Raw genomic sequence first — 25788 nt, forward strand, 5'->3', positions numbered from 1 at the left:
AATTATCAAATTTTATTAATGTATGCAGCTTTCAATATACATAGAAACTTTGCAAAATTAAATCAGTAACGAAATTAAATAAATTGAATAAATTAACTTAATTCCTTAACTGATATATGTATAAATCAGATGATAAATTAACTCAGAAATCGGATAAAATGTGTACTAAATGTAAATTAAAAATTATTAAATTTCTTTAAATAAAATTAATTTAAAGCAAAATTAATAAATGAAAAAAAAAGTAAATTTCAAAAAATTTAATTACTAGTTCAGTTTCTGACGTGCTCTCTGTCTCTCTCTCTATCTTTTTCCTTTTTTTTTTTTTTTTTTTTTTTAAGAATAATAAATTTTGTATTTGTTTCCTATTCTGAAATAAAACCGCGCCATTCCGTAGTTTCCAGAGTTGAGGTATTATTGTTGCGAGAGATTTACCAGCTCTTTCTATCAAATATTTCGCTATCTTTCAAATCTATTTTGGGATTCTGTGTGAAATCAGGTTTTAAATTATTACTTAAAAACAGAATGAAAAAGAAAATTGCTTGCTGCATATCAACCATTTTCGCGTCTGTAATTGAAAGGGTTGTTTGTATTTACTTTGCTTCTACATAAAGTTGCCACCTCCTGAAGCATACATGGGCGATAAGATAAGATTTATGCGTCCGTTGATCTTAATTCGGGCCATTACAAGAAGTTTTCCCATAGTGGTCCGTTTATCCATCATTCTCGGGATAATGTGTCCCTTTGTGCTATCGCGCGTCATGTCGTCCATAATCTCGCCTTATGTGTTGATGTTTCCGACCCTATCAGGAGATGCCAATCATTAAAATTGCTTGAGTAATTTAGTTATTTTTGTGTTTCATGATATGTAAAAGATGAAAAGAACAGAAAAAAAAGGGGTAAATGTTAAATGAAATAAATTTTTCTTCTATAATGAATTATTTTTTTGCTGTATGGTTACTGATTAATTCCTTAGAAGTTTTGTAAGTGAGCGAAAAATATTGATATTTCCCGATTATATTTTAATTTTGGCAAACTGTATAATCTTAAAGGATAGAGCAATTCTTATTTTTTTGACAGGAATCTTTGTGGGGATTTAAGACTCAGGTCTATTTTAAAACTTTATTTAGAATTAGAATGAGTCTGGAAATGATGAGAGTTACAGTTGATATATTAAATTTTCACTTGCCTATTTAGCGATTAATAATAAATTCAAAGAAGATTCTAGTCTAAAATATCGTTTGATATTTTAGATGTCGTCTAGTCAATATCGTTTGATATTTTAGATGTCGTCTAGTCAATATCGTTTGATATTTTAGATGTCGTCTAGTCAGTATCGTTTGATATTTTAGATATCGTCTAGTCTAAAATATCGTTTTTGACTTGATATGTCTGAATTTATTTCATTTTTCAAATGTACTCTTAATTATATATTAACGATAACATGCAGACAAAAATTGTGATTTAATATAATCGAAATGTGTTTATATACAAATCTAGAAAAAATATTAAAATTATGTAAAATATGTTTATAAAATTAAAAAAAAATTATTAAAATCTGAAAAAATTGTACTAAAATAAAATTTATATGCTAATTGTTTTTGAATTTCGACGTGGTGTTAAAAATCGATTTATACAGTTATATAATTCCGATATTATAGAGGGAAAATGTTAACATTTTGATTCATTTTTTATTTCAATTTTGAAAAATCTTTTTGTAGTTTTTTTAATACTTTTTCTTTTTTCTTTTATCATATACCGCATAAAAAAGGAATTAAGTGTCAAATCTAGTAGCTTCATATCGATGATTTGACTTGTAATGCATTTTAAATTATTTTTTCATTACACAATTTCCAAATAATATTCGAATTTATAAATAATATCTTATTAAACGAAACATGTTAAATTGTAAAGATTCGGCTTTGTAATCGGAGAGTTTCAGGTTCGAGACCCGCTTCCATCGAAGAACCGTCGTGTACGGAGATCTAGTGCACGATAAATTCGTTGCTGTCAAGCGTCCTGTCGCTGGTGTGGTGTGGAAGTTTGGAGAGGGTGATGCCAGCTCAAGTGTCATCCTCGTCGTTTGAAGGCAGTTCAAAATTACGAGGTCCGACACAAAATAGCCTTAGTGTTGCTTTAAAACGGAACGTTAATATAACTAAACTAAACTGAACGTAACATTATTATAACAATAAACAGAACTATTTTAAGTGGCAATAGTTTTCTTATAGTTAACATTAGTCAAGCGAAGTGAGTTGGTCCGATAAAGATTACTTTAAAAGCTTTTTCCGTTTGAAACACCTGATGCTCGATGTACAAAGCTTTATATCTGTTTACGATCTACATCTGTTTAAACAGTGATTTCTTTTTCCTATTACTGGCGACCTCTATTTTCCTGTAACTGTGCCAATCCTTTGCTTATTGTTAATTTACCTAACCTGCATTTTGTTTCACGAATTTAAAATCGTGAAAAGGAAATTTTAGCTCTAACGAAGTGAGAGAAAGAGGCATGTTCCAGATTTTCTTTTTTTAGTTTATATTTTATTAAGATTCTAAATTTGGATGAACTACGTATTTTTTAAAGTGATTAATAGAAGAGAAATCTTACTAGAAAATATTTCGAATGGATTTTTAAATATTTGACCCATTCCATTAGTTCTATCGAAACTAATTTGACTAATATCATGCCCCCTTACTTACTAAATTTACATTGTTTTTTTTATCTGTTGAAAAGTTGATATACCATATTACTATAATAAAATCCATCTTCCGCTTTTAGACGAATTTTTTGTCATATTTTGTCAAGTAGACAATTATATCTCTTATTGTATCCATCATATGTTAAAATGACGAAAAATAAATGAATAGAGAAGTAATTAAATATCAGCATATTTATATAATTAAATATCAGCATAGAAAAATTAAATATTCACATATTTGCAAAGAGATATCTAATGCTGTGTGAAAAATTGTGATGCAAATATATCGCCATTTTTTTCATATTTGTTAAAATATATTATAAATAGTTTCTTCTTATGATGTAAACATCGTTGTTTACATGATGTTGGAAATAAACATCGTTTAAAATATGAAATCTCAAAAAAAAAAAAAAAAAAAAAAAAAAAAATCCATATAAAATGTTATTTATAAAATTATCATAATGAATAAATATTTATTCTATGTAATCGGAAATTTTATGAAATATATTTGATAAATTCGAATTTCTTAATTAAACATGACATTAATAAAAGAAAAAGTAAAATTCATTTATATAAGAAAATAGGAGCATTCTGTGAAACCTCGCATGGATATTTTTTTTTCCAAGCAGTAAATTAAAGTATTGATCAAAACTCTTAATTTTTGACAACAGATTCATAGCTTTTTTAAGTTTTTTTTAAAATTTATTGTTTTAATAAGATTAGAATTAACATGAAAAGTGTTAGCAGTTTAATAATGTACATTAAACTGTAACCTTAACTTAAGGTAACTTCGAATGAAAATCTAGTGAATGCATAATAAGAATGCATGTGACACTGTCTGGAATTACGGAAGTCCAGATTAGAAATTCTAGATTCTCAAATTACAAATTCTGAAGTTATCTACGCATTATTAGCGGAAACCTTAAATGGAATAAATTTTTAAGTATATTCACGTGATAGGTATTGTTGAATATTTGAATCCAGATAAGGTGACTTGTTAATTTACCATTAGATAACATTATTTGCTAATTTAATATTGGATAAGATTAATGGCTAATTAGTTTGAAGTTCTTCAGATTATTTTCTTGTAACATTCTGTTTCATTATAAACGAATTGAAAAATTATAAAAATGTTACCAATTCAGTCAAATTCTGGCAGATATTATTATTATTCTATGGCATTGGTTTCCATTTTTTTTTTCTTTAACTCTTTTTCAGTCTTTTTATTTTTAAATTCCTCTAATCGTCCCTAAAAGGCCAAGTTTAAGGTTGATACCTTCAAAGTTAAGATCACAGATGCTGTGGCTAGTGTGACAGCCGAAATGGTGAAAATACTTGCTGAAAATTGGAATACTGCCATGGTATTTTTCGAGTTATCAAATGTGCTCACATTGAAATTTATTGACGATTATTGACAAAGATTTTATTAATTTTTTATAGCTATCTTTATATTTTATAGGAACAACCAAATCCCAATTTATAATAATCTTTTTTTTTTTTTAATAATTTGTTGTATCAAGAGAAAGACTTTTGGATCATCCTGTATTATGTATGACAACATAAGGGGTGTAAGGAAATGAGTATATAATTAATCCTATGAATATTACCCCTCTAACTGCAGAGTTATTTAAAGTTATCATTTAGATGCAACATTTGCAATCAAATGAAAATATTTTTAAAGCGAAGCGAAAGTGTTTATTATATGCTTTCCGATAATAGTATGATATATTTCAAATCTGCAATAATAAAGACTTAGCAATTAAGCCCGGAATACAGCACAAAAATTACCGACTTTTAACCGATAAGCAGTTGGAGGGCTTACAATTCTTACTCTTTGAATTTTATGTGATCAATTATTGTGAAAGAAATTAACTGGTTTGAGCCATCACCAGAATATGATATATCGACAAAAAGATGAGGAAAGCAAGCAAGTTATGTTGAAATGAAATGCTTACCAACCTTTACATTAAGAATTTTTTAATGATAGTACACATATATAATACTTGGGTCGAATATTAGTTGAATAACTAATGCATTATACATCCTATTTGTTCAATATTCATTTGGGATTTTTCGAGACAATGAAATAATTTAGCTGAATCTTACTGTATTGTTACTTGTACTGTGACATCCACCAATGAAAGAAATAAAATCAGAAAATTTTGATACTGAAATTTTACTACGCGTTTACTGAATTGGGTAAAGCTGGGATCATATAACTAATGCATTATACATCTTATTTGCTCAATATTCATTTGGGATTTTTCGAGATAATGAAATAATTTAGTTGAATCTTACTGTATTGTTACTTGTACTGTGACATCCACCAATGAAAGAAATAAAATCAGAAAATCTTGATACTGAAATTTTACTACGCGTTTACTGAATTGGGTAAAGCTGGGAGACAGAAAATTTATGTTTCCTGAATCCTATATACATCTACTTTCCTCGAGATGTATTTCCCTTTTAACTTTCTGACATGGCTCTTTCAAGCCGACGTATTCCAGCTGTCAACCGCTCATCAAAAGTGCTACCGCTCATTCATCAAAACAGTCATGTCTTGGGCAAAAAGGCGTGGCCTTTTCAGCTCACCGTACCGTTCTCAAGAGCAGTTCTGCAGTTTTGGGATGATTCTTCCTTCCCCGTCTTCAGTACTATAGCAGATGGGATCTTTTTTTTTCTTCCTTTTTTTGTATGTGGAAAAAATATGACTGAAATTAGAGGCTCTTGTCGATTTGCTTGAAAGTCTTTCCAAAATAGAATTTTAAAGAGTTAGCTGTTTATGGAAATCTAGAGATGCCAATCTGGTGGTGTAGAGTTCTGCGGAGAGTCATGGGTATGGAGAATTGTGTTTCACAGAGGTGGGATTGTTCAAATGGATTGGAGGCTGGGATGAATTTGACATTTCTTTTCCTGTGTGATCCCCCCCCCATGTTTTCGGAAATCATCATGATTCTATTCATGAACTACCAAATTTATTATGTTTGTTTTGTAAAGTGGAGTCATTTATATAATTTCCCAATTCTAGGATTTTTTTTTTCTAATCATGAACTATTAAATGTTTGTTTTGTAAAGTGGAGTAATTTATGCAGATTCCCAATTCTGTAATTTTTTAACAGAATTGGGATTTTACGGAAAAAATTTACGGGATTAGGAAACTATAAATTACTCCACTTTACAAAAGTTTCCCAATTTTGTAATTTTTTTTTTCTTTCTAATCATAAACCTCCAAATTTGTTTGTTTTGTAAAGTGGAGTCATTTATATAATTTCCCAATTCTGTCATTTTTTTTCTAATCAGGAATTACCAAATTTGTTATGCTTATTTTGTAAAGTGGAGTCATTTATATAATTTCCCAATTCTGTTATTTTTTTTTCTAATCATGAATTACCAAATTTGTTATGTTTGTTTTGTAAAGTGGAGTCATTTATATAATTTCCCAATTCTGTCATTTTTTTTCTAATCAGGAATTACCAAATTTGTTATGTTTATTTTGTAAAGTGGAGTCATTTATATAATTTCCCAATTCTGTCATTTTTTTTCTAATCATGAATTACCAAATTTGTTATGTTTGTTTTGTAAAGTGGAGTAATGTATGCAGATTCTCAATCCTGTGATATTTTTTACTTGTCCAGTATTAGATTTTTTTCCCCTTCAAAATGTGATTTTTTTTTTTTAAGACAGAGAATTTTTTTTTATTCTCCGCGAAATTATATATGAAGCAAAATTTCATTTTTGAAATGTCTTAGTTCTTTCAAATATTTAAAACAAAGTTATAATGAAAATTTGTCATATGTTGAGTGTTTACTTGGGCAAATCTAATTATAGCATTTTGAAGAATAAATCAGTCATCAGGTTCTCGATTTCCAAAGTATAATTTATTTGATGAATAAAAATTTACAACCGGAACACTGATATATTGCTGACGGATTTAAGATTTCAATACACTGATAGTTTATATTTACGATACTGACAGTGGTGGAAAAAAATTTTTTTTCCTAGTCAACTGAACTGAAATGTATTTACTGCATAAATGATTGCCAATTCTGTGAAAAAAGCAATCATACTAGTGAATTATGATTCGTACGGATATTATTAAGTTAAATATAGTCTTCATCTTTTCGATGAACTAATATTTAAATTAACAGTGTGCATATGATCTCAGCTTGAAGCCTTCAAGGTTAATACCTTCGAAACAACTTCCTCAATGAAAAATTAATTTTTTCATTCGCTTCGGGTGGCGTTTTATTATCGTGTACATTAATATAGCTTATTATTATTGCTTCTTCGCTTCCGTACAAAAGAAACGCTACTAACGTGTCCTTCGATTTTATCGGTGGCCATGTAGCCATTTTTTCTCTTTAAATTAGATTTTTTTTAATCATCTTTGTATTATGCTAAGGAATCCCGAATCTACATTTGATGAAAGGAGAAAGCTGATTAAGCTACCTAATTAAATGTTATATCATTTCTGCGCGCAGAGCAATTTTTGGAACATTCTCCCCTTCCCTTCCCCCCTTTCATTTATAGAAAGGAGAGAAAATTGCTTCCAAACCAGAAAGTGGCAACTGCGGCTTTTCGTGTTCGAAAACCATTCGTTATTTAATCGCATTCTGCAAAAGCGCCGATTGGAACCCTCTTGGTTTGCATGGCAGTAAAACCTTATTCGGCCGGGGTGGTCTCTCTTTCTCTCTCGCATTTCCTATTTTCATTTCTAGAGAAAGGATCGAAGAATTCATTCTCTGACCAGCAAGGTCACCTTACCTTTCTTCATTCTCCCCTCCTCTATTTTCGCCCAGGTTAAGTCGTGATCGAATGTACCATTGCCTGCTTTAGGGGGTGGGAAGGTGACAGGTAAGCAGAACTACCCACTTCGAAAATTATTGCTTCTGGAAAGTATAGAGCTCTCAATTGCTTACAGGCAAGTGAGTTAGTTCTCTTACTCTTTGCCCCCTAACCCATTTTTTTTTGTACCCTTGTGGCTATAAACTTGCTGTTAGATGGCATTTCTTTTTCCAATTATTTTCGAGAGTGGTTTTTAGCTTAGACCATTCAGGTATGTTATTCAAAAGTAATATTAATAATCCTCAAAAATTAATATTTTTTTGTGTAATTGATAATGTCTGAATTAAGTTTTTAATTATTTTTTGTCCCCAATGAAGTGGACAAAAAAAGTTTTTGCTAAGAAAATAAATGATATGGTGAAATTATATACGTTGGCGTACTTCTGTAGTAAACTTATTAGAACTTAGAGTAATTATTGATAATCTAGATAAATTTGTGTGGTGGGGCATTTAGAAGAAGAAAAGCTTTTGATTCATTTTTATATTTTTATTTAATAATAATCATTATGTATGAAGAAAAAGAAACCTTCATTTTCTTATTATTTTCCTTTAAAATTTATTAAAATTTTTGTAATTTAATACTCGTTACCATCTGTCTGTAAATATGCGTTGCTTCCTCGAAAATGGGAAAAATTGAAGCATTAACTATTCAATCAGTAATAATAATAACAGATAATAATTTTCTTAACTAACATCTCGGTTATATTATTAAAAAAAAATCAGAATGTCAATGATTTCAGCTTCGGCCAATCGGATATTTCAGTGATGAAATACATACTTTATAAAACGTTGGCTTTATCTTATATGACTCATTCACGAATAGTTCATCGAAAAGATTTATAAGCTATTATTATGAAATGACTGAGATTAAAATGTATAAAAATATGAACAATAAACCATTGTCGGCGTTATTCCCTTTTGTATACAAAAGTTATCGTGTGGTCATTCTGTTTCCTGTCTTTACAACAGAGTACAGATTGCATTATCCTCGTCTGATTGTTGGCCAGCATGTTTCGCAAAGTCCGGAAGAGCTTTCGAGCAATCCTTCATGCTCTCATTCAGCTGAGGATTGTGCGGACAGGAAAGAGCTCTCTCAAGCAATGCGACAGCTACATCGAAGTAAGTCATCGGCAGTCATTTAAGAGAACGAAGGAAAAAGTGAACGAAAAAAAGGGCGTACAAATGACCGTGGCAGCCTATAAAGAGCAACATAATCCCGCACGAGTACAATGGAATCGCGGAGGTAGCATTACTGGTAATCATGGCTATCTGAACGAGATTTGGAAAAAAGTGGCGGGAACGGGTTTGCGGAATGTTTGGGCGATTCGTGAAGGGTTGCCATTCAGAAGTAAATGGATGCTGATGTTGGTAATATATTTACGCCGCAATGTACGTAAAAATCTGAAATTGAATGGTTAGAAAAATTGAAAAATGCCAGTTGGTTGAAAGCTCTTTATATTCCAATATCTAGTCTGATTGAATATATATATATAAAGATGCATTATTTTCAAATTTATGGTAAAAAGGTGAAATATATCAAATATATGTAATATTGATGTAGATTTTTTTTCAAATGAATGAAATCTAGTCAACGAAGGTCTATCTGGCTGGCTGTTCGAGTACACTACATATGTTCGTTGACTACAAAACATAAAGATTTGGAGAGAACAAATTTAGCAACAAAAATGTAGATTCTTATCAAAGTTTGAATCAAACATGGCAAAGGCTGAACCATCTGTTGGTCTTTGCTTCTACTGTATTCTACAAGCATCAATAACTTGAAGAAATGAAATTGCAGATCTACTTCAAATTTAGGTCCAATCGATCTAAAAAAAAAGGCACCGAAAATATACATTCGGTTTTCAGGCACTTGTGTATTAGCTGCATCCCAGTGATAAATCATAAAAAAAAAATCAGCAAATATCGCATTTTTAGGGTGTTTCTTAACTATTGTTTAGCAACAATATGCGGTAAATAATATGCATGTATTTATTAGAGAGTATACGAGAGAGTTTCTGGAAGACGACACCCGCTGATTTGGGTATAGCATTATAGAGTCTATAAAGACAATTGAGTTAAGATTTTCTTTGGCCTCTTTAACGTGTAAAAAATAATTCATTTACGTGCCATTTATGGTCTTAGTTTGAAAATTAATTAAAATTAAAGGTCTTATACCCCGTTCCCCACATAAAATTGTGGATCTTGGGCATGGCCGCAAATGCCTTACATGTTGCTGGTGCACAATAGTTATGAAATATACATCTTTGGCGTAAATCTATCATTTTTATTGAGTCTATCTAGCATATCTGGTATCTGGTGTATATATTTTGAATGCTTTTTTCTGATCGATTGAAATTAAAATTCAATATGAAACTGCGGTTCTAGTCACAAGATCACGTATCGAATTCCATTGATTTATGAGTTATTGCGCTTATGTGCATGCGGAAATACAGAGAAAGATCGGCCAACCCTTTGATACATTCGGTTGAAAATTCGATTAGAATCGACATTTTAGATACTAAATCTGTGTACCAAATTTTTTCTATGTCGCTCTTTATGTTTAGAAAATTATGAACGGAAGTCGTAGGAGAACGTAGAGACTTTGCAAAGTTTCGAGTTAAAATTTTTTGATGATTACTTTTTAAATTACTTTTAATTACTTAAATTACTTTTTCTATACTTCAAATACATTGAAAGGGGGAAAAAAAAAAAGAAAAAAAAAAAAAGGATACTGAGTTTTGGTTCTTAATCTTTTTTTTTTCAGCCTCTTTCTTCAGTTTTCTTTTCAAACGACACCGTTAAAACTGAAGGAATTACATTCATTGATTAATTTAACGTGGCTATCTAAATTAACATTATTTCTCTTTTTTATATCTAAAACCTGATTCTCGTAGTTTTTTATAACCAATCATTTTTCACCCTTCCTAAAATTTACTAAATTACTGTTTCAGTCATTCGTTATCTGTTTTTATTAAGAGAGATTTTGGAATTATCAACAGTTGATGAATGAATAGAAAACCAATTATCAGATAATAATTTAAACGATGGCGAAGAAGAATGTGAAGAAATTATTTCACTTTCCTTTGAAGGCGCAGTGAACTCCATTGAGGAACTTCAAACTTACTTTGTCAAAAAAAAAAAAAAAAGTCCGTGGACTTAATTTGATTCTATAATGCTGTATTTAATAATACTTGTAGTCAATAAACACAAGATAAAAAAAATTAAAGATTAATTAATTAAAATATTTAATAAATTAAATGTCTGTTATCCTTTACACGAATTTTATGTATTAAGGAATATCTCATTTGCATTTAACATAACGACATAAGTGTGATTTTTTTTCACTTTCATGAAATTTTTTTAAATGTAATTATTTTTTTCAATACTAGCAGATATATACGAAGGGGTTTTCGTTCTCTGATTCAGGTCTAAATTACGATCTGTGGATGAGTGAATGAAATGCATGAATGAAGTTCCCCCCGCAAAAAGATATGTGACGTGTATGTAGCTAAGTCGTACTCTTGGCCCTAGATAGCGCTACTGTAAAAGCAAGAGACGCACCCCTGGCTTTAAATCACTGACTTCTAAATTTACTGGGCTTGTCCATGACATTAGAAACAACAACAAAGAATAACAGAATTTTATTAGTTGCAAAGTTTGCGGTTATGGTTTTATTAATTCGCCTTCTGCTAGGACATTTTTCATTGCTGTTTTAAATATAAATTAGTCAATAAACTTTAATATTATATTGGTTTACATGTAGATTAATTTGGTGAAAAGCACTAAGTGCAATTTTCACTATATATTTGAATATTTGTTGCCAATATAATACATTTGTAAACTGACAGGCATTTGATTGAATTTTGTTACAGTATTAAAGTATCTGACTAGGTTCGGTGGGGATTTTTCAAAAATAAATAAAATAAAATAAAATGAAATAAATAATATAAAAAATATAATAAAACTATTTTAATGTTTATATGACGTTTATTTATTAATATAAGAATGAAACGATGATAAAAAATGAAATTATTTAAATATATATGTAGCTTTTGGTGAAAAAGCATATTGTAAATTTTAGCATTTATTTACAAAAACTAGGATTGTTCTAGAGAAAAAAAATGTTGCAGTTTTTCCTTTTTCTTTGTAGAATATCTTATAGTGCAACTAACTATTATTTAAGAATTATGTTCAAAAATAAAATTGTAATATATGAAATTATGTATAAAATTTCAGAATTTTTTATGACAATATTCATATTAAACAATCATAAATCCACTTCTGGAGCATTCGACGTAAAATCCCAAGTTCATTACATTCTGCATAACATAACGAACACTAATTATAAATTTCATTAAGATGTCTTAATTACTTTTTGAGATATGACGATTACTCGTACAGTAGAATTATGAAAAAAAAATCTCGTTCTTCAGAAAACGCTTTTAAAGTTTTTAAATGCTTATAAATAAGCACTTCTTACATGTCAATAGTTTATTATAACTTGGCTTATAATTGACATAAAGATAAAATAAAGATATTATTGGAAACAGAAACGTACCTATATTTTGAAACTGCAAATTAATAATAATAATAGATAAAAATGTGAATTTTCACCGAATTTCATGTTTTTAACCTAGTCAAAACCTTAATAAACACATTTAAAAATATTACCAAAATTCAACCCCTTATCCTTTTGAGAATTTTAAAAAAAAAACTTTTATAAGTATAATGCTGCGAAATACTTTAGATCAAAGCAGTTTCCTTTCATTTTTAAAATGCAATTTTTTTACTCGGCGTTAAAATAAAATATAGCAATTCATAAAGTATTTAATTTATTAGTTCAAAGTTATGTTCCGTCCTTCAAAGAATATTAAATGAAAATGAAAGACCCAGTTGTTCTCTTTTCCAATCATCCAACTATGTGAAAACTTTTTTTTCTTTTTTAAATGGTGTCGACTGAAACCGTTGCGCATTTTAAAAATTCAACCGCTCTTCCTTATTTATTCCTATTCATTTTAAGTGCCTATAAGGCGGTTTACAAATCTACACCCGTCATATTATGCCAAGCTGCGTTATAGTTAATCGAGAATGAACTACGCATGTTGTGACTTTATTTGGAGAGATGCCAAATCATTCCAGGAAATAAAGCGCCAAAAAATAACAATAATGCTGACGCCGTCTCGACAAGTTACGATATTTATATTTTTATTGACTATTCTTCTATCGGCACTCTCAACAAGTGGGTCTACTCCTCCACTAAGCATTTGGGCGATGATTACGTATCAATAAAACTAAGAATCGACTAGGCTAATTTTTACTATGTTTATTTAACTTTTTTACATCCCTACATACGTTAGAATTTTAGCAAGGGTCATGGACGACTCCCTTGTTTTGGAAACGAATTTGGTGTTAGAAAAACATAATTATAATTTCAGAAGCTAGCAAAATAGGTCATTCGTAGAGATGCAACTAAAAATCTATGCCCGCCTTGTAAAGAATGAAACAGTGAAGAAAAATAAATACGATGAAACATCTGGAATACGTTTCTCGTTTGCACATCTTTTTTGTCATTGTTCGATCTTGGTCAAGTATCATTCTTAATCATTTCAATATATATAAATATATGTATAGTATATTATAGGGTGCATTCGTAAATCAGTTGAAAATTATATTTTATTGTAATTCTGAAATAAATATTCGCACAGAAAAAAAAAAAATACCTGTCAGATTGAATATTTTGAATCCTTGTACTCCTCTATAAGAAATTTTGACTCAAAACTATTCGGTTTTTCTTTTAAAAATTTATTCTAAATTATTCTATAATTTCTAAATTTAAAAAAATTATTTACAAAAGAGCTATAAAAAAACGTATTTCCAATTTCAAAAATCGATATTTTTGCCTTTAAAAGTCATAAGTTATTTTTTCTTTGTGTCTCGAACAACCATCTTTTCCTGTTAGTTCCATGTATTAATCAAAAAATTCTTGTGCTGTTGATTCCAAATGAGTTAAACCATGGAAATGGATAAGTATTTTTGATTACTGAATTTGAAATTCGACTGGAAGACACAAATGACATGCAGTAAAATAGTTTTTTTTTAAAACATAATTTTAACCCTTTGCTCTCGGAAAGATAATTCGATGCATAATTATTCACTTAATACAATGGCTTGTTTGTTGCTCCAATATATATATATAGTATAATATTGCTTTAAGTTGAATGTCCCCGAAAAAATAATATACGTCCTTTTACCAGTCTGTAGACATTTAGACCAATTATAATTAAAAAATAAATAAAATGTCAAAATGATGCACCGTCTTGAATGGTGAGGGAGAGATGACATTCGAGTGCAAAGAGTTAATAAATAGCATCAATTGATTTACAAGTATTTTTATATTGATTAACTGGGGGAGGGGGGAGGTAGTTTTTGAAATATGAGAACAAAATAGTTCTACAAATTATTTTAAACAATTAATTTCCTTAGAGATTTTTAATTATATAAATTTGGTTTCATCTTTAATAACATGTATAAAAAGGGTACTTAAATTTTGTAATGATCGTTGCCGAGCAAAATTGAAACAGACAATCTTGAAAGGAAAAGGATAAGTCAATAGTTCCCGAACTGTGCGCCACGGCGTAATGGGGAATCCTGATTTTTTTTCTCAAGGATATCGCGGTATATTATATAATTTTCATAAGTATTAAAATTCAAAGAATTTAATGCAAATTTGCCATTTCTTGTAATATTGGTATCTATTGTCTTAAAATCAAAGCATCCGTCGAAAGCCATTGTACAAGTAGAAAAGAAAATGACGGTAGTCTTGTCCTGTTTGATACAATGCTTTGAGAATGTAGTGATTGACTGGCCCATTTATTCCGTGGATTATATTATTAAAATCTGTTAAGTTACATTTTACTTTGCCTAGAATGTTTTATTTTGATGCAGTCTGTACAAAAACTATTCCACTATTTACAAGGGAACTGCGTATCAAAATTGCTACAAGGCATAGGGAATTTCTGAAAACAAGTAATATATAATATATATAAAATTAAGTCAGTTCCTATTTATGTCAACAAAGAAAATTTTTATTTTAGTTACGTTTTATTAAATGATTATCTTTTAATATTTTATATAATTTTTTTTCTTGCGATATACACGCTTTGTCACTGACGGTATTTATTCTTAAATTTACTACTGCTAAATATCTTATAGCTTATTCAGTTCAAAAATATCATCAAGTCCAGAAAAAGATCATATCCACTGTTATGTCCTTCATTGATGCATTTTTATTATTATTATTAGTTTTAAAATAATGTTAACAACAAAAATAATTTATTAGTCAATATGACACTATCGTGCTGCTATCTATTGGTCTATTTTTTTCTCATATAAAACTAAAATTAATTAAATTTAATTAATGAATTTATATTTGAAAAAACTGTATTAACATCAAATGTCATCCACTACAAGTTTAAAAAATGTATTTGAACTTGAGTGGATGAATAAAAAGTATTTTATGAACGATTGAAAATTGAACAAGATATATAAATAAATATATATAATATATAAGGAAAGTGTGAACTAATAGTAGGAATTGAAAAAAAAAAAAAAAAAAAAAAGTGTCATCTCATTTTTCTGAAAGTCATATTACTAATAAATCTTTAACGGTGGATTATTTGATTATGTTTCTAAAATGTAAAAGCATTTTCATCTGAACCCAATATCCATGGTAAAAACATGAATAAATGTGTTGTGATTGAATTATTGAATATTCAATTTAGCTTTTTCATGCAAAATTTAAATCTATTGACGATGCATCAACAATCTATATGTATTTTGTGCTGGAAATCGAACTGAATATCAAGTTGTGAAGATTTGATTTTAGAACTTTCAGTGGAAATACAGTATGAAAATAAGTTGTTAATTTGTCAGCAACTTTCTCATATTTAGTAGAAAATGAAATTATATGATGTGATTTTCTTTTGTTATGTTGCTGAATATGCCACTGTAATTCTAGAATAATAATGTTCCAGAATCCAATTCTTTTCTCTACCCAATAAGTTTCTCCTCTTGTGTGCGTATAAATTTATATACATAAAAAGTTAATGCAATCTATTGAGTGTGAATTGTATGCCTTTTATTGTATATGGAATTATTGTATATGCTATTTATTCTATTTGTATTGCTCTGTTTCATTTTGTGCATAATTTTCACCTAAGCAGATGTATTATATATATCTTATTTTTCTTTCTAGTCCGTGTTTTCGGAGCCAAAGGCTTAGTGTTCCGGTGAGCAGAAGGTCCAGTGGAAGGTTCAGTATGGTAAGGCCATTTTGCTTAAATGATTTCGAATTCTATGGTGATTGTTATTATTTTTATTTTTTACTTTCATATAGCCAATAGTTGGAGGAATCAAGTTCCAGTTTTTTAAAAGGAATGAATAAATATAATTATAAATCGACTCAGTACCATGCTGTGATTAATTAATAAATGATTATATAAATTAATAATATTTTTATTAATTTTTATAAATTAATAAAAAATTCTACTTACCAAATATATTTTTTATTATTATTTGCATGTATAGTGAATGCTTGTGTTTGAAAAAGCATCTGATAAAACATCAAAAACAAAATATTAACTATTATACTATGAATTCTTAAAAAGCGGTTTAGATTTATTTTAGCGAGAATAATAATTGCTCTAATTAAATTTATCTAATGGATTGCACTGAAAATTTCCGCCATTTTCAAACAGTTGGCGTCGATTCATTGTAGGAATGCTGAATTGTTTTTTATCAACCTTTGGTATGAGAAATTTTCTGAAAAGTGGTGCTTTCACTAATAATTGTTTATTCTTCATCAGAACTTGCGAAATCGTATCTATTTTGTGTCAGTGTAAACATAGTGAAGAAATAAGTGCATTTTCGGCATTTAATGCTTTTCTTTTAACTTCCCGCAAATAATGTTTTCCAAACTGCGAAAAGGGCTTTTTGTATGTAAGGAAACAATATTGTAAATGCCATGAAAACAACCCATAAAAGTTTCATGAAATTCAGACCAGACGAATTTCACATCTAAAACCTGCAATGACTGATCAAATGAAATTGTTGATCACATATAATCAACGTATTACCATTCATGAAATGACATTTATTAATGTCGACCATTTATGAACATTTGATGCGACTTGGTTTCTGTATCTTTTGATATTCTTACACTGCACAAGATTCAGAGAGAAATTCAAATAGCATTTCTTATTTGCGACTTATTACTCAAAGAAAATTATTCATTCTCGAAGCGGGTGGATCATCTGCTATAATGTTGATCGAAAAACGGTCTTGGAATTATTTGACGTAAACGGCATCCTTAATGCTAATATCAGTTCTCTCAAAGTTATACTTTATAGCTGGAAAAATTAAAATGTTAATGTCTATTATGCGTTACCGCCTCTTTACTATAAAATTAATCCGATTAAATATACAGATGGACAATATAAGCAGAAACGCCCAGAATCAGCCTATTGCAAAGAAATGGCCTTTCACGATAAGTGTTTTATGGCCAACCGACAGAAGTTTGTTAGGGCTTGGCTGTCTCAATTATCCTCCGTATTGCCTTCATTTCGGACTACTCTGTATTTCGCTCCAGAATTCTTTAAAAGCAAAAAAAAAAAAAAAAACTCTCAGAAGTTAATCCGTTTTTTAGGCAACAAACTTCATTATTAGTTTAAAAAAAAATCTGTTTATCCTCGAAAGCTGGTGGAGACTTCTGAATAACCCAATAATCTATGTAATATATTTTCCCCTGAGATAATTTTGAGGTTATATAAAATGCGTCAAGTTTTTCGAACTGAATTTTTTTTTTTGGGGGGGGACTATTCTCTTTTACTATTTTTTTTTCGGCCTTACTGAGATATTTTGTATCAATGGATAATTGCATTACGCTTTTGTGCCTTGCTGTTGAGAGCTTTTTTTGCTCTGTTTTTATAATTATCTTTGTTTGGTGCAATATACGGCAAATTTGTATCATCCTTTGCAGTGGTTTTTACAAAATTTATTTTTCATTTTATAAAATTTGGATTTTTTTTTTCCCTTAGTGCTCTATAACTTAAAAAGATGCAGATCAAATGAACCCTTTGGAAATTGATCAACGTTTAGTGCCATAATGTATTTTTGCAGCCTGTGTTATTAAAAATTGAGTTTGAGGGTATTTTATTATATTGTTGTAATATCGAATCATTCTAGTATGCCTTTGCATATAAATAGATGTTTCACTTTGTTTCAAGTGCTTACATATTTCATTTAATTATCAAAATGGTACGATGTTGGAAGTTAATATCATCTTTTTGTGGTAGTGTGAGCTTTGAAATACAGTGTTATTCTATGGAATATCGGAATAAATTCAAATTATTAAGTAACTTTTTAGTAACTAAAATTCAAAATAAAAAGTAACTCTAAGGCAAAAAAGCACATATGCAGAGGGCACAATTAATATGCAGTACGGTTGTTCTTGTCTACTGGAAACTTTCAGATCATTCATTACGAATGTCACCAGATTGACGTGATTATTTCGTTATTATTCTTTTTCGCAAACATTGCCATGTCTGTTGTAATTTTTGATTTTTAAGTGTGTGAATAAATTAAAGTAGCAATTCATTTTAAAAAGATACATCGCTCTTATAGACATCCTTAACCATCTGAGGAGACTTTTATTTTTCGAGATAATTTGAAATAACAATAAATTTCCAACATGGTATTTCTGATTAGGAGCATAAACAAGTTCGTAGGTTAAAGGGTTAAATGAACTTTCCTGGGTTTACATAGTGTAAGTAAGTTTACTTTTCTTTTAGTGCATCAATAATTCATCTTAAAATAACTATTCTCTGTGGAAAACGAATATGATTTGAATCTGATATCTTTGGATGCATACTAATCAATGAGAAATATTTTTATATGATTTTATTTGACTGTTCTCATGTTAGTAAAGGATGCAATATATTGTAATAATTTTTTTTCTCGTTCGTTCATTGGTATACAAGAATTTTGAAATTTTGTCTGTTTTTTTTATTCCCGATAACAAGACAATTTAATAATATTTTCATATTTTAATATCAGTTAATGGATTAATTTTATAAACTTTTGGTACACTAATTGGCACTATCTGGTGGGAAGTATTGGAAAAATTTACTTTGTATTTCTATGATATTTACAATTATGAAATATATCGAAGATTTTAAAGGTAGAAAGTAATAAATAACTGCTGTTCAGAATATACTTTCATTAGTTTAATAAGTATAATAATCAAAGATATGGACGTTAAAACAAAATCTCAAAAGCGCGAGTTGATGAAAACAATATTATACAGATTCTAAAACACAAGAAAAAGATTAAAGACACATTAGAAAAAGATTCTTAAATCTTTATTAAACAAAATATATTGCAAATGTAATTAAGATTCCAGTTTGCCTAGAATTATTCTAACAGTGCATCGTTATAGCATAGATATTTTTGAAAAAAAGATTCTATTATTTTTAATGCACTAATAGAAATGTGTTCATATTTTTATTATTTTTAACACAGCCTACTACAAAGCCGACGAGTTATTACATAACTGGTGTTTTCTTTTTGTTGAAACGACAAAAATAAATTTATAAACGGAAAGCTGCTTACATATAGAGAGAGTATTGCATTTCTCATAACGTTAACCTTAAACTTTATTAATAAACTATAAAGAATAAAATCGGCTGCAGAAGGGAGTCGCATGTATGTTCTATTCTTAGAACATCTAAGAAATAATTCTTTAATTGGCGTTTGTGAATGTGCCTTTGAAGTTGATCCTTTTTATTAATAACTCTCCTTTTTATGTTTTATTTCGTTCTGTTCATTAACCTTTGCTGCCTGACGCGTGTAATATTAGTCTTATTTAAGAGTGACAGTTTCCTAGAATCTTGAAGCGGACGCATTGTGATTTGAATGTCATTTTCATTCAGGACTATTACAGACGTCATTTATCCGCATGTTTTCGATTTTATTGTATCGAGTGGGGACCATATACTAATTGTAACTTGAAAATTTGTCTGCATCTGAACTCTGTGCCATCTGCACATTAATGGGTCGAAAACTCAAACGCAAAGATTTAAATGTATCGAATCTGGTATTAATTTACAAGTATAGTACTGCGTAAAATTTTTGGTGTAATCTGTCAGAGAAAACGCGTCTAAAACACATTTCGATTTTCGTATGCAATTATCAGGGGTTGGACACCAAGGATCACTCAGTAAAAATGCTAAATTCTTGCCAGTAATTGATATTTCGTAAGTATTATAACACCAATGCCCCATGCAAGGCTTTTCTAAGAAAATTTATTTTCTTAGAAATTTTCATTTATTAAACCGTGTTCGAAAATGTTTTGCAGGCCACTCTCGTTGGTTCATTTATACATATATTTGTTCTGTTTACAATAAAAATTACAAAACCGATAAATAAGCGATTGCATAACTTCATTAATATGGCAACAACATCAGAAGCAATAATCTATTATATATTGAAATTTCATTTGAATTGGACATCCTGATATAATGGTGTGCATCCTATGTACTACAATCTTACACTTTATATTTTCTTATCTATCTATCTATCTATCTTTATATAATATGGATTGTTCCTTTTTTCCCAGGAACCATTGACTGGCACCGAAGCCTCACCCGAGGAACTGAAGAAGGCTCTGGAATGGGAACTGAGCTTGGACAACAATGACTTGCGAAGTCATGCCTGGTACCATGGGACGATACCGAGGCCCAGGGCCGAGGAGCTCATGTCAGACGAAGGGGATTTCCTGATACGGGATTGCATATCACGACCCGGGGATTACGTTCTCACCTGTCGATGGAGGGGCACCTCCCTTCATTTTGTGATAAATAAGGTTAGACCCATAAAATACGAAACATCGAATTTCATTGTGAGATGTCTTTAGTTTATTGTTTAATTGAGAAATCATTACAGGTATTATTAATGTGATAAAATTCGCTTTAGCCACATTTTTAAAATGCTTTGCTATTTAAATTCAGAGATAAAAACGCCAAACTTTCCAAGGAATCTAGTTTCCCCCCCCACGCCTATAAAAATTTAATTATTTTAATTTCAACTGCCTAACATCGATTTTTCAGTCAGGTGGTTGAAGGCGATCTTGCAGTACTTCGTAGAATTACCGAATCGGACAATTTCAATAGTGTCATTTTACATACTAGGGGAACCTGTTTTTCTTGTATATAAAACCGGAGAACATATTTTTCAGAGTCTTTTGGTTTTGGTCTCTCATAGAATACTCCACTGTGCTCAATGATCATGTTTTGCTAATATACCTTTGAAATCTCCTATAAGATGAACATTTCTGCATAATTGCTGCAGAAATAGTAAAGAATGCGATTTAATTGAAAATACACCTCCTTTTTCACTGGGTGTTATCAAAATTTATAGACTGGGTGTTGTCAATATTTATAACAATTTAATTATTTGAGTTAATTAATGGAATTTAATTATTTGAGTTAATTAATGGAATTAATTATTTGAGTTAATTAATGGACACTTAAAATCATTTAACATCTGAAATAATTGAATTGTTAGCCATTATTGTTCAGGCACTGTTGATAAAATAAATCTTGAAAAATGTCTCTAAGCGTGTTAAGTAGTATTTGGAAATATTCTGTCTTAATATTTGGTCTCATCTCATCGATTATAAGTGTCTTTGAACTATTAACATTATGATTCAGGTGCCATCAAACAAAAAAAGATTACATGACGTGGGGTTAACTCGTTGTTCCCTCTTTCGCTCAGATGGTATTTTTAACTCCGTTAAAATAGACCTTAAAATAATTCACAACTTACATTAATAATGCATTAAATCCAAAAGTTATTTAAGTATTAATGAAATGTGACGTATTTTATGAATTGTTTGTGTAGTAGTTATTCAAAGTTTGTGTAGATTTTTGGCCACATTGTATTCTGGTATTCTTAACTATACATGGATACAGTACCTCAGTACACACTGTACTCGGATACAACTAATAATTACTGTACATTAGCATAATTAAAAAAGTTAGATGAACCGTGCATTTACTTTTTTAATAGCGCTATAATGGGGGGGGGGATTGGTTTCCACAAGGAAAGTTCATGTATGCAGAGAAGGGTACATGAACATATATAAGACTGTTAAGATTTTGGCGTTTTGCGATGCGCGAGGTTAGAACCTGGAACCTTGTGGTTCGTAGTCCAGTAACATAACGATTATGCAAAAGCAATTGCCTGTGCAGCGTAGTTGTTAACTGGCTTATATGCTATTCACCACAGACTCTCCCTCCAGTGAGTCGGAGGTGAGACGAACGATATGGCTGTTGAGTGGTGATGTATTAGCTGTTGATTCTAATGCGCCTGTACCCATTTGAGTAGTGCGAAGCGTTCTGGCGAGCGTGTGTGGGTAAGTGGTTGCTGTGTCAAGTGAGTCTGACGTTTTAATTTGCGGGTAGATGGCGCCACAACAGCTATGCGAAGGTTGAAGGTTCATCGTCCGAGGTCACCAATATAGCCGATTGGTAGGAGTGAAGGATAGAACCTGGGACCTTGTGGATCGCAGTCCAGTTACATAACCATTATGCAAAAGCAATTGCCTGTGCAACGTAGTTGTTAATTGGCTTATATGCTATTCACCACAAGATAAAATGGTTTTAATGCCTGAGAATTTGGCAGAATCATGAGCATGAAAATATATCTAAACGATTTAACTAGAATTAAGTATAATCTATACCCCCAGTGAACCAGCTGATCGCCAAATTCGACTAGTATATAGGATTAAAATCATTCCACGAAATAATGTGTTTTTATTGTTTTAGGTCGTGTTCCAACCTTTCACAGTATATGAGAAAATCCAATATCAATTCGAAGACGATTGCTTCGACACAGTTCCTGACTTGGTCACATACTACGTTGGCAACAAACGACCCATCTCGGCGGCTTCTGGTGCTGTGATAATGAGACCCGTTAACAGGAGCATGCCACTATCCTACTACGCCACCCGCTACGGTTTGGAATGTCAGATGCATTATGCTGCACTGGCTCTGGAGAAGGTCGCTGGAAGTCAAGAATCCTTACCGGAGAACAGTGTGCACTGTGGAAGCAACGAGAATTTAACCACTGAGAGGCGGCTGTCCACTCCTGCTGAAGTATCCAAGTCAAAGGATGGTAAGAATAATCGCATTATACTAGAATCCATACTTGATATTCACTAATTAAAACAAAAATTCTGCCTCTCATGGTTTGTATGAATGTCGGTCATGATTCAAGTGTACATCTGAAATTCTTAAACTGCAAGCTGCGCCGTTGCTGACTGACTTACTTCAGAGTGAGCTGTCATTCAACCGAGTATTAAAAATCGCGATGTTGTCTCACACTCACTCTTTCCTTCCGCTCATACCCAGAATGTGTCTTCACACTTTCCTAGGTTTAGATTGAATGCGTTTAATATTGTGTTTTAAATGTGATGAATATATTAATTGTGTCTTAACCTGACCTTGTGATTTGAGTCTAAAGAAATGGCTCCAAACTCGATAACATGATGATTTTAACGATAACAGAATCTTGCTTCATTTCCAGTTTTATATTTTGTTATTTAAACTTTTATTACTTAACATTTTTATCTTCGTTTTGTTCTAATTGTGATTTTTATTTGAAATTGTTTTTATTTAACATTAATTAATATTTTATTTATATTTTCTTGTTTTTAAAATCCTCACAGAAATAAAAAGGGGCTGACATTATATTTTCAAACTGAAAAGGGATCGCTAGTGGTGAAACTGAGGAAGTTTTTGTAAAGAGTTCTATGTAAAATAAGTTAAGATATTTATTTGTCTAAAGTTCCAGAGCCACTTTTCAAAGAGTGTAAAGAATTAAAAGTTGACAATATGCTAGAAAAATGCTAAATCAGTTTTAAATTAAACTTGTAAGCACATTCAGCATTTCATGTCTGCATTCTAATCTTTTATTGTAACAAATTTTAGGGAATTTATAAATTTAGGATCTTGTGTTAAATTATTGTACATCTTATCTTTTATCTTGATAACATTACCAATTTTAAACAGGTATGTTTGTAAGTAAGTGATTTGCTTAAAGATCTGTGAGTGTTGAAAAAAAAAAAAATAAAATCCGTTGTTTGCTCGGTGTTAGTGCTAAAATTGAGAATAATAATATACTATTAAGAAGAAATGGAAAGATATTAATTTTATGAAAAAATTATGTATCAGATGACTAAAATTAATTAGGATTGCAATTGAAATGGTAGAGAAAATAGGATGACTATGTGTATGCAACGAAGAAAATTGTTCAATTTGTAATTTTGATATATTTTATCTGAATGATTTTTTTTCCCCTTTTCTAGAAATGCACCAAAGTGGAGTGGCAACTATGCCTCGATCAACAAGTGATTATCCCAGAAAATCTCTACCAAACTTCTCCACACTGCAGCATAGTGCTGGTTTACATTCCAAAAGAGAAGTTGCTGGCAGTCCTCTCTCCCTTGATAAGAAAGAACAAAAGAGCAAGTAAGGGAACTTGATAATTCATCATTTATAACATTTCATAGAACATTACAACTGGACCAATTTCTCTGCATTTGATCGAAATATCTTTGTGTTGACTACATCCTTCCTTAACAATACATGTGTATTATGTTGCAGATCCAGTCAAGAAAGTGTTCCTGATGTCTTTATAACTCAAGAAGAAAGCAAGGACGATGTTCCCCCTCCTAAACCTAGTCGTATTCCTTCGAAAAAGTATGGTACTACGTACTCAAGTGACAATGACACCAAATCATGTAAATATCTTGGAATTATGTAGATCCTCACTTAGTAATAAGATAATTCAATTGATATTGGCTAATGCGACCAGTATTTGTTTATCCCAAATATCCAATGAGTATTTGTTTATCCCAAGTCTTTCTCGTATCCTTAGCCGATATGACACCATCTTTTCATTGGATTGGGATTAAACAATATTCGCATTCTGATGGAATATCCATTTTTAAACCCTCAAAGATTGCATTAATTTCAAACAACTTCTGTTATTCTTTTATCACTGGTTACCAAAATCCCAAGTAATTAATTTATTCCTTTTTAAGAATTTACTGCATTTAATTCTTAAATTTAAATACATCTTTGCAATTTTGCCATATTTTTTTTACAATGAGTTTTTATTATTTGGTCATCTTTTCAATTGCTTTTAACTATTGGCACAATTGCATTTTAAGCAAACACTGGTTCAAACTGAAATCAGATGTAGTGTGTTCAAGGAATGGCTCTTATTCCAATAAAAGATAAACAAACCAAGATCAAGAACCTTATAAAACCGTTCATGTCCTAAACTATGAAAGGTAAGGTGGGAGGTGTTCACAGATTGGAGTATCTTCACCCCTTTACCGACTTAATATGGCTATGAAAAAATGTGTTTTTTAGTTTTCGAAAATATTATTATTCAAATCTGACTTTTACACCATTTAAAATTTAAAAAAATTTCTTATGTATCACACCAACTTACTTGTCTTATAATTTCTTCTTGAATTTTAAATAAATTTTTAAAAATATTTTTTTTGCATAAATTTTAACAGCAGTTTCTATTCTTGCAATGAAATAAACTATTTTCATAGTTTTATTACATATTTCTTCCATTGTTGAAAGACATAAAGGGAAGATATCGTTTATTATCTGCACAGTTTAAATTGGTGAATTAAAAAATGAAATTACATCTCCGCGAAAGACAACATGCAATTTGAAGGTAGATTATCGAACAATTAGGTTTCTAAAAATGTTTTGAGTAATTGACACCATTAAAAAAACTCTTGTATGCAATAAACGGTAAAGTCTATTAAAATAAAAATGGTTTTAATGTCTAACACAATTTAAAACTTAAATATATTTTACAAATTATACATAAAAGACTGAATTGAAATTTAACACAGCCAGTCACCAACCAACATATAACCAAATGATCGCCATAGTCTACAATATAAATAATAAAATACATGTGTGCCAATTCACAAGAACTATGATCCAAAATGGTTTCTTAGATCCATTTCATGGTCAACCATGCCGTTTTCTGCTTTCAAACTTAATTATTTCTTAAGATATTTAATTAAATAAAAATTTTGGCGTTTTTTGCTCAATGACAGCAATTATTGAAATAATGGCACGGAAGTGATTTTATATAGC

General features: G+C 30.2%; 1 protein-coding gene across 4 annotated transcripts in view; it reads left to right on the top strand.

Moving 5' to 3' along the window:
* The window catches only part of LOC129989117 (SH2 domain-containing protein 3C-like), a 186473-nt gene that overhangs the window by 152689 nt on the left and 7996 nt on the right, over nt 1–25788 (top strand). For all 4 annotated transcript variants that reach the window (XM_056097444.1, XM_056097450.1, XM_056097456.1 and 1 more), the window contains 5 exons: nt 15795–15861; nt 20214–20459; nt 22423–22771; nt 23964–24126; nt 24262–24398. In XM_056097444.1, the coding sequence (XP_055953419.1) occupies nt 15795–15861; nt 20214–20459; nt 22423–22771; nt 23964–24126; nt 24262–24398 (962 nt within the window). The remainder of the gene's footprint in view (nt 1–15794; nt 15862–20213; nt 20460–22422; nt 22772–23963; nt 24127–24261; nt 24399–25788) is intronic.

The sequence above is a fragment of the Argiope bruennichi genome, chromosome 2 (assembly GCF_947563725.1).
Source record: "Argiope bruennichi chromosome 2, qqArgBrue1.1, whole genome shotgun sequence".
Classification (NCBI taxonomy): Eukaryota; Metazoa; Arthropoda; class Arachnida; order Araneae; family Araneidae; genus Argiope; species Argiope bruennichi.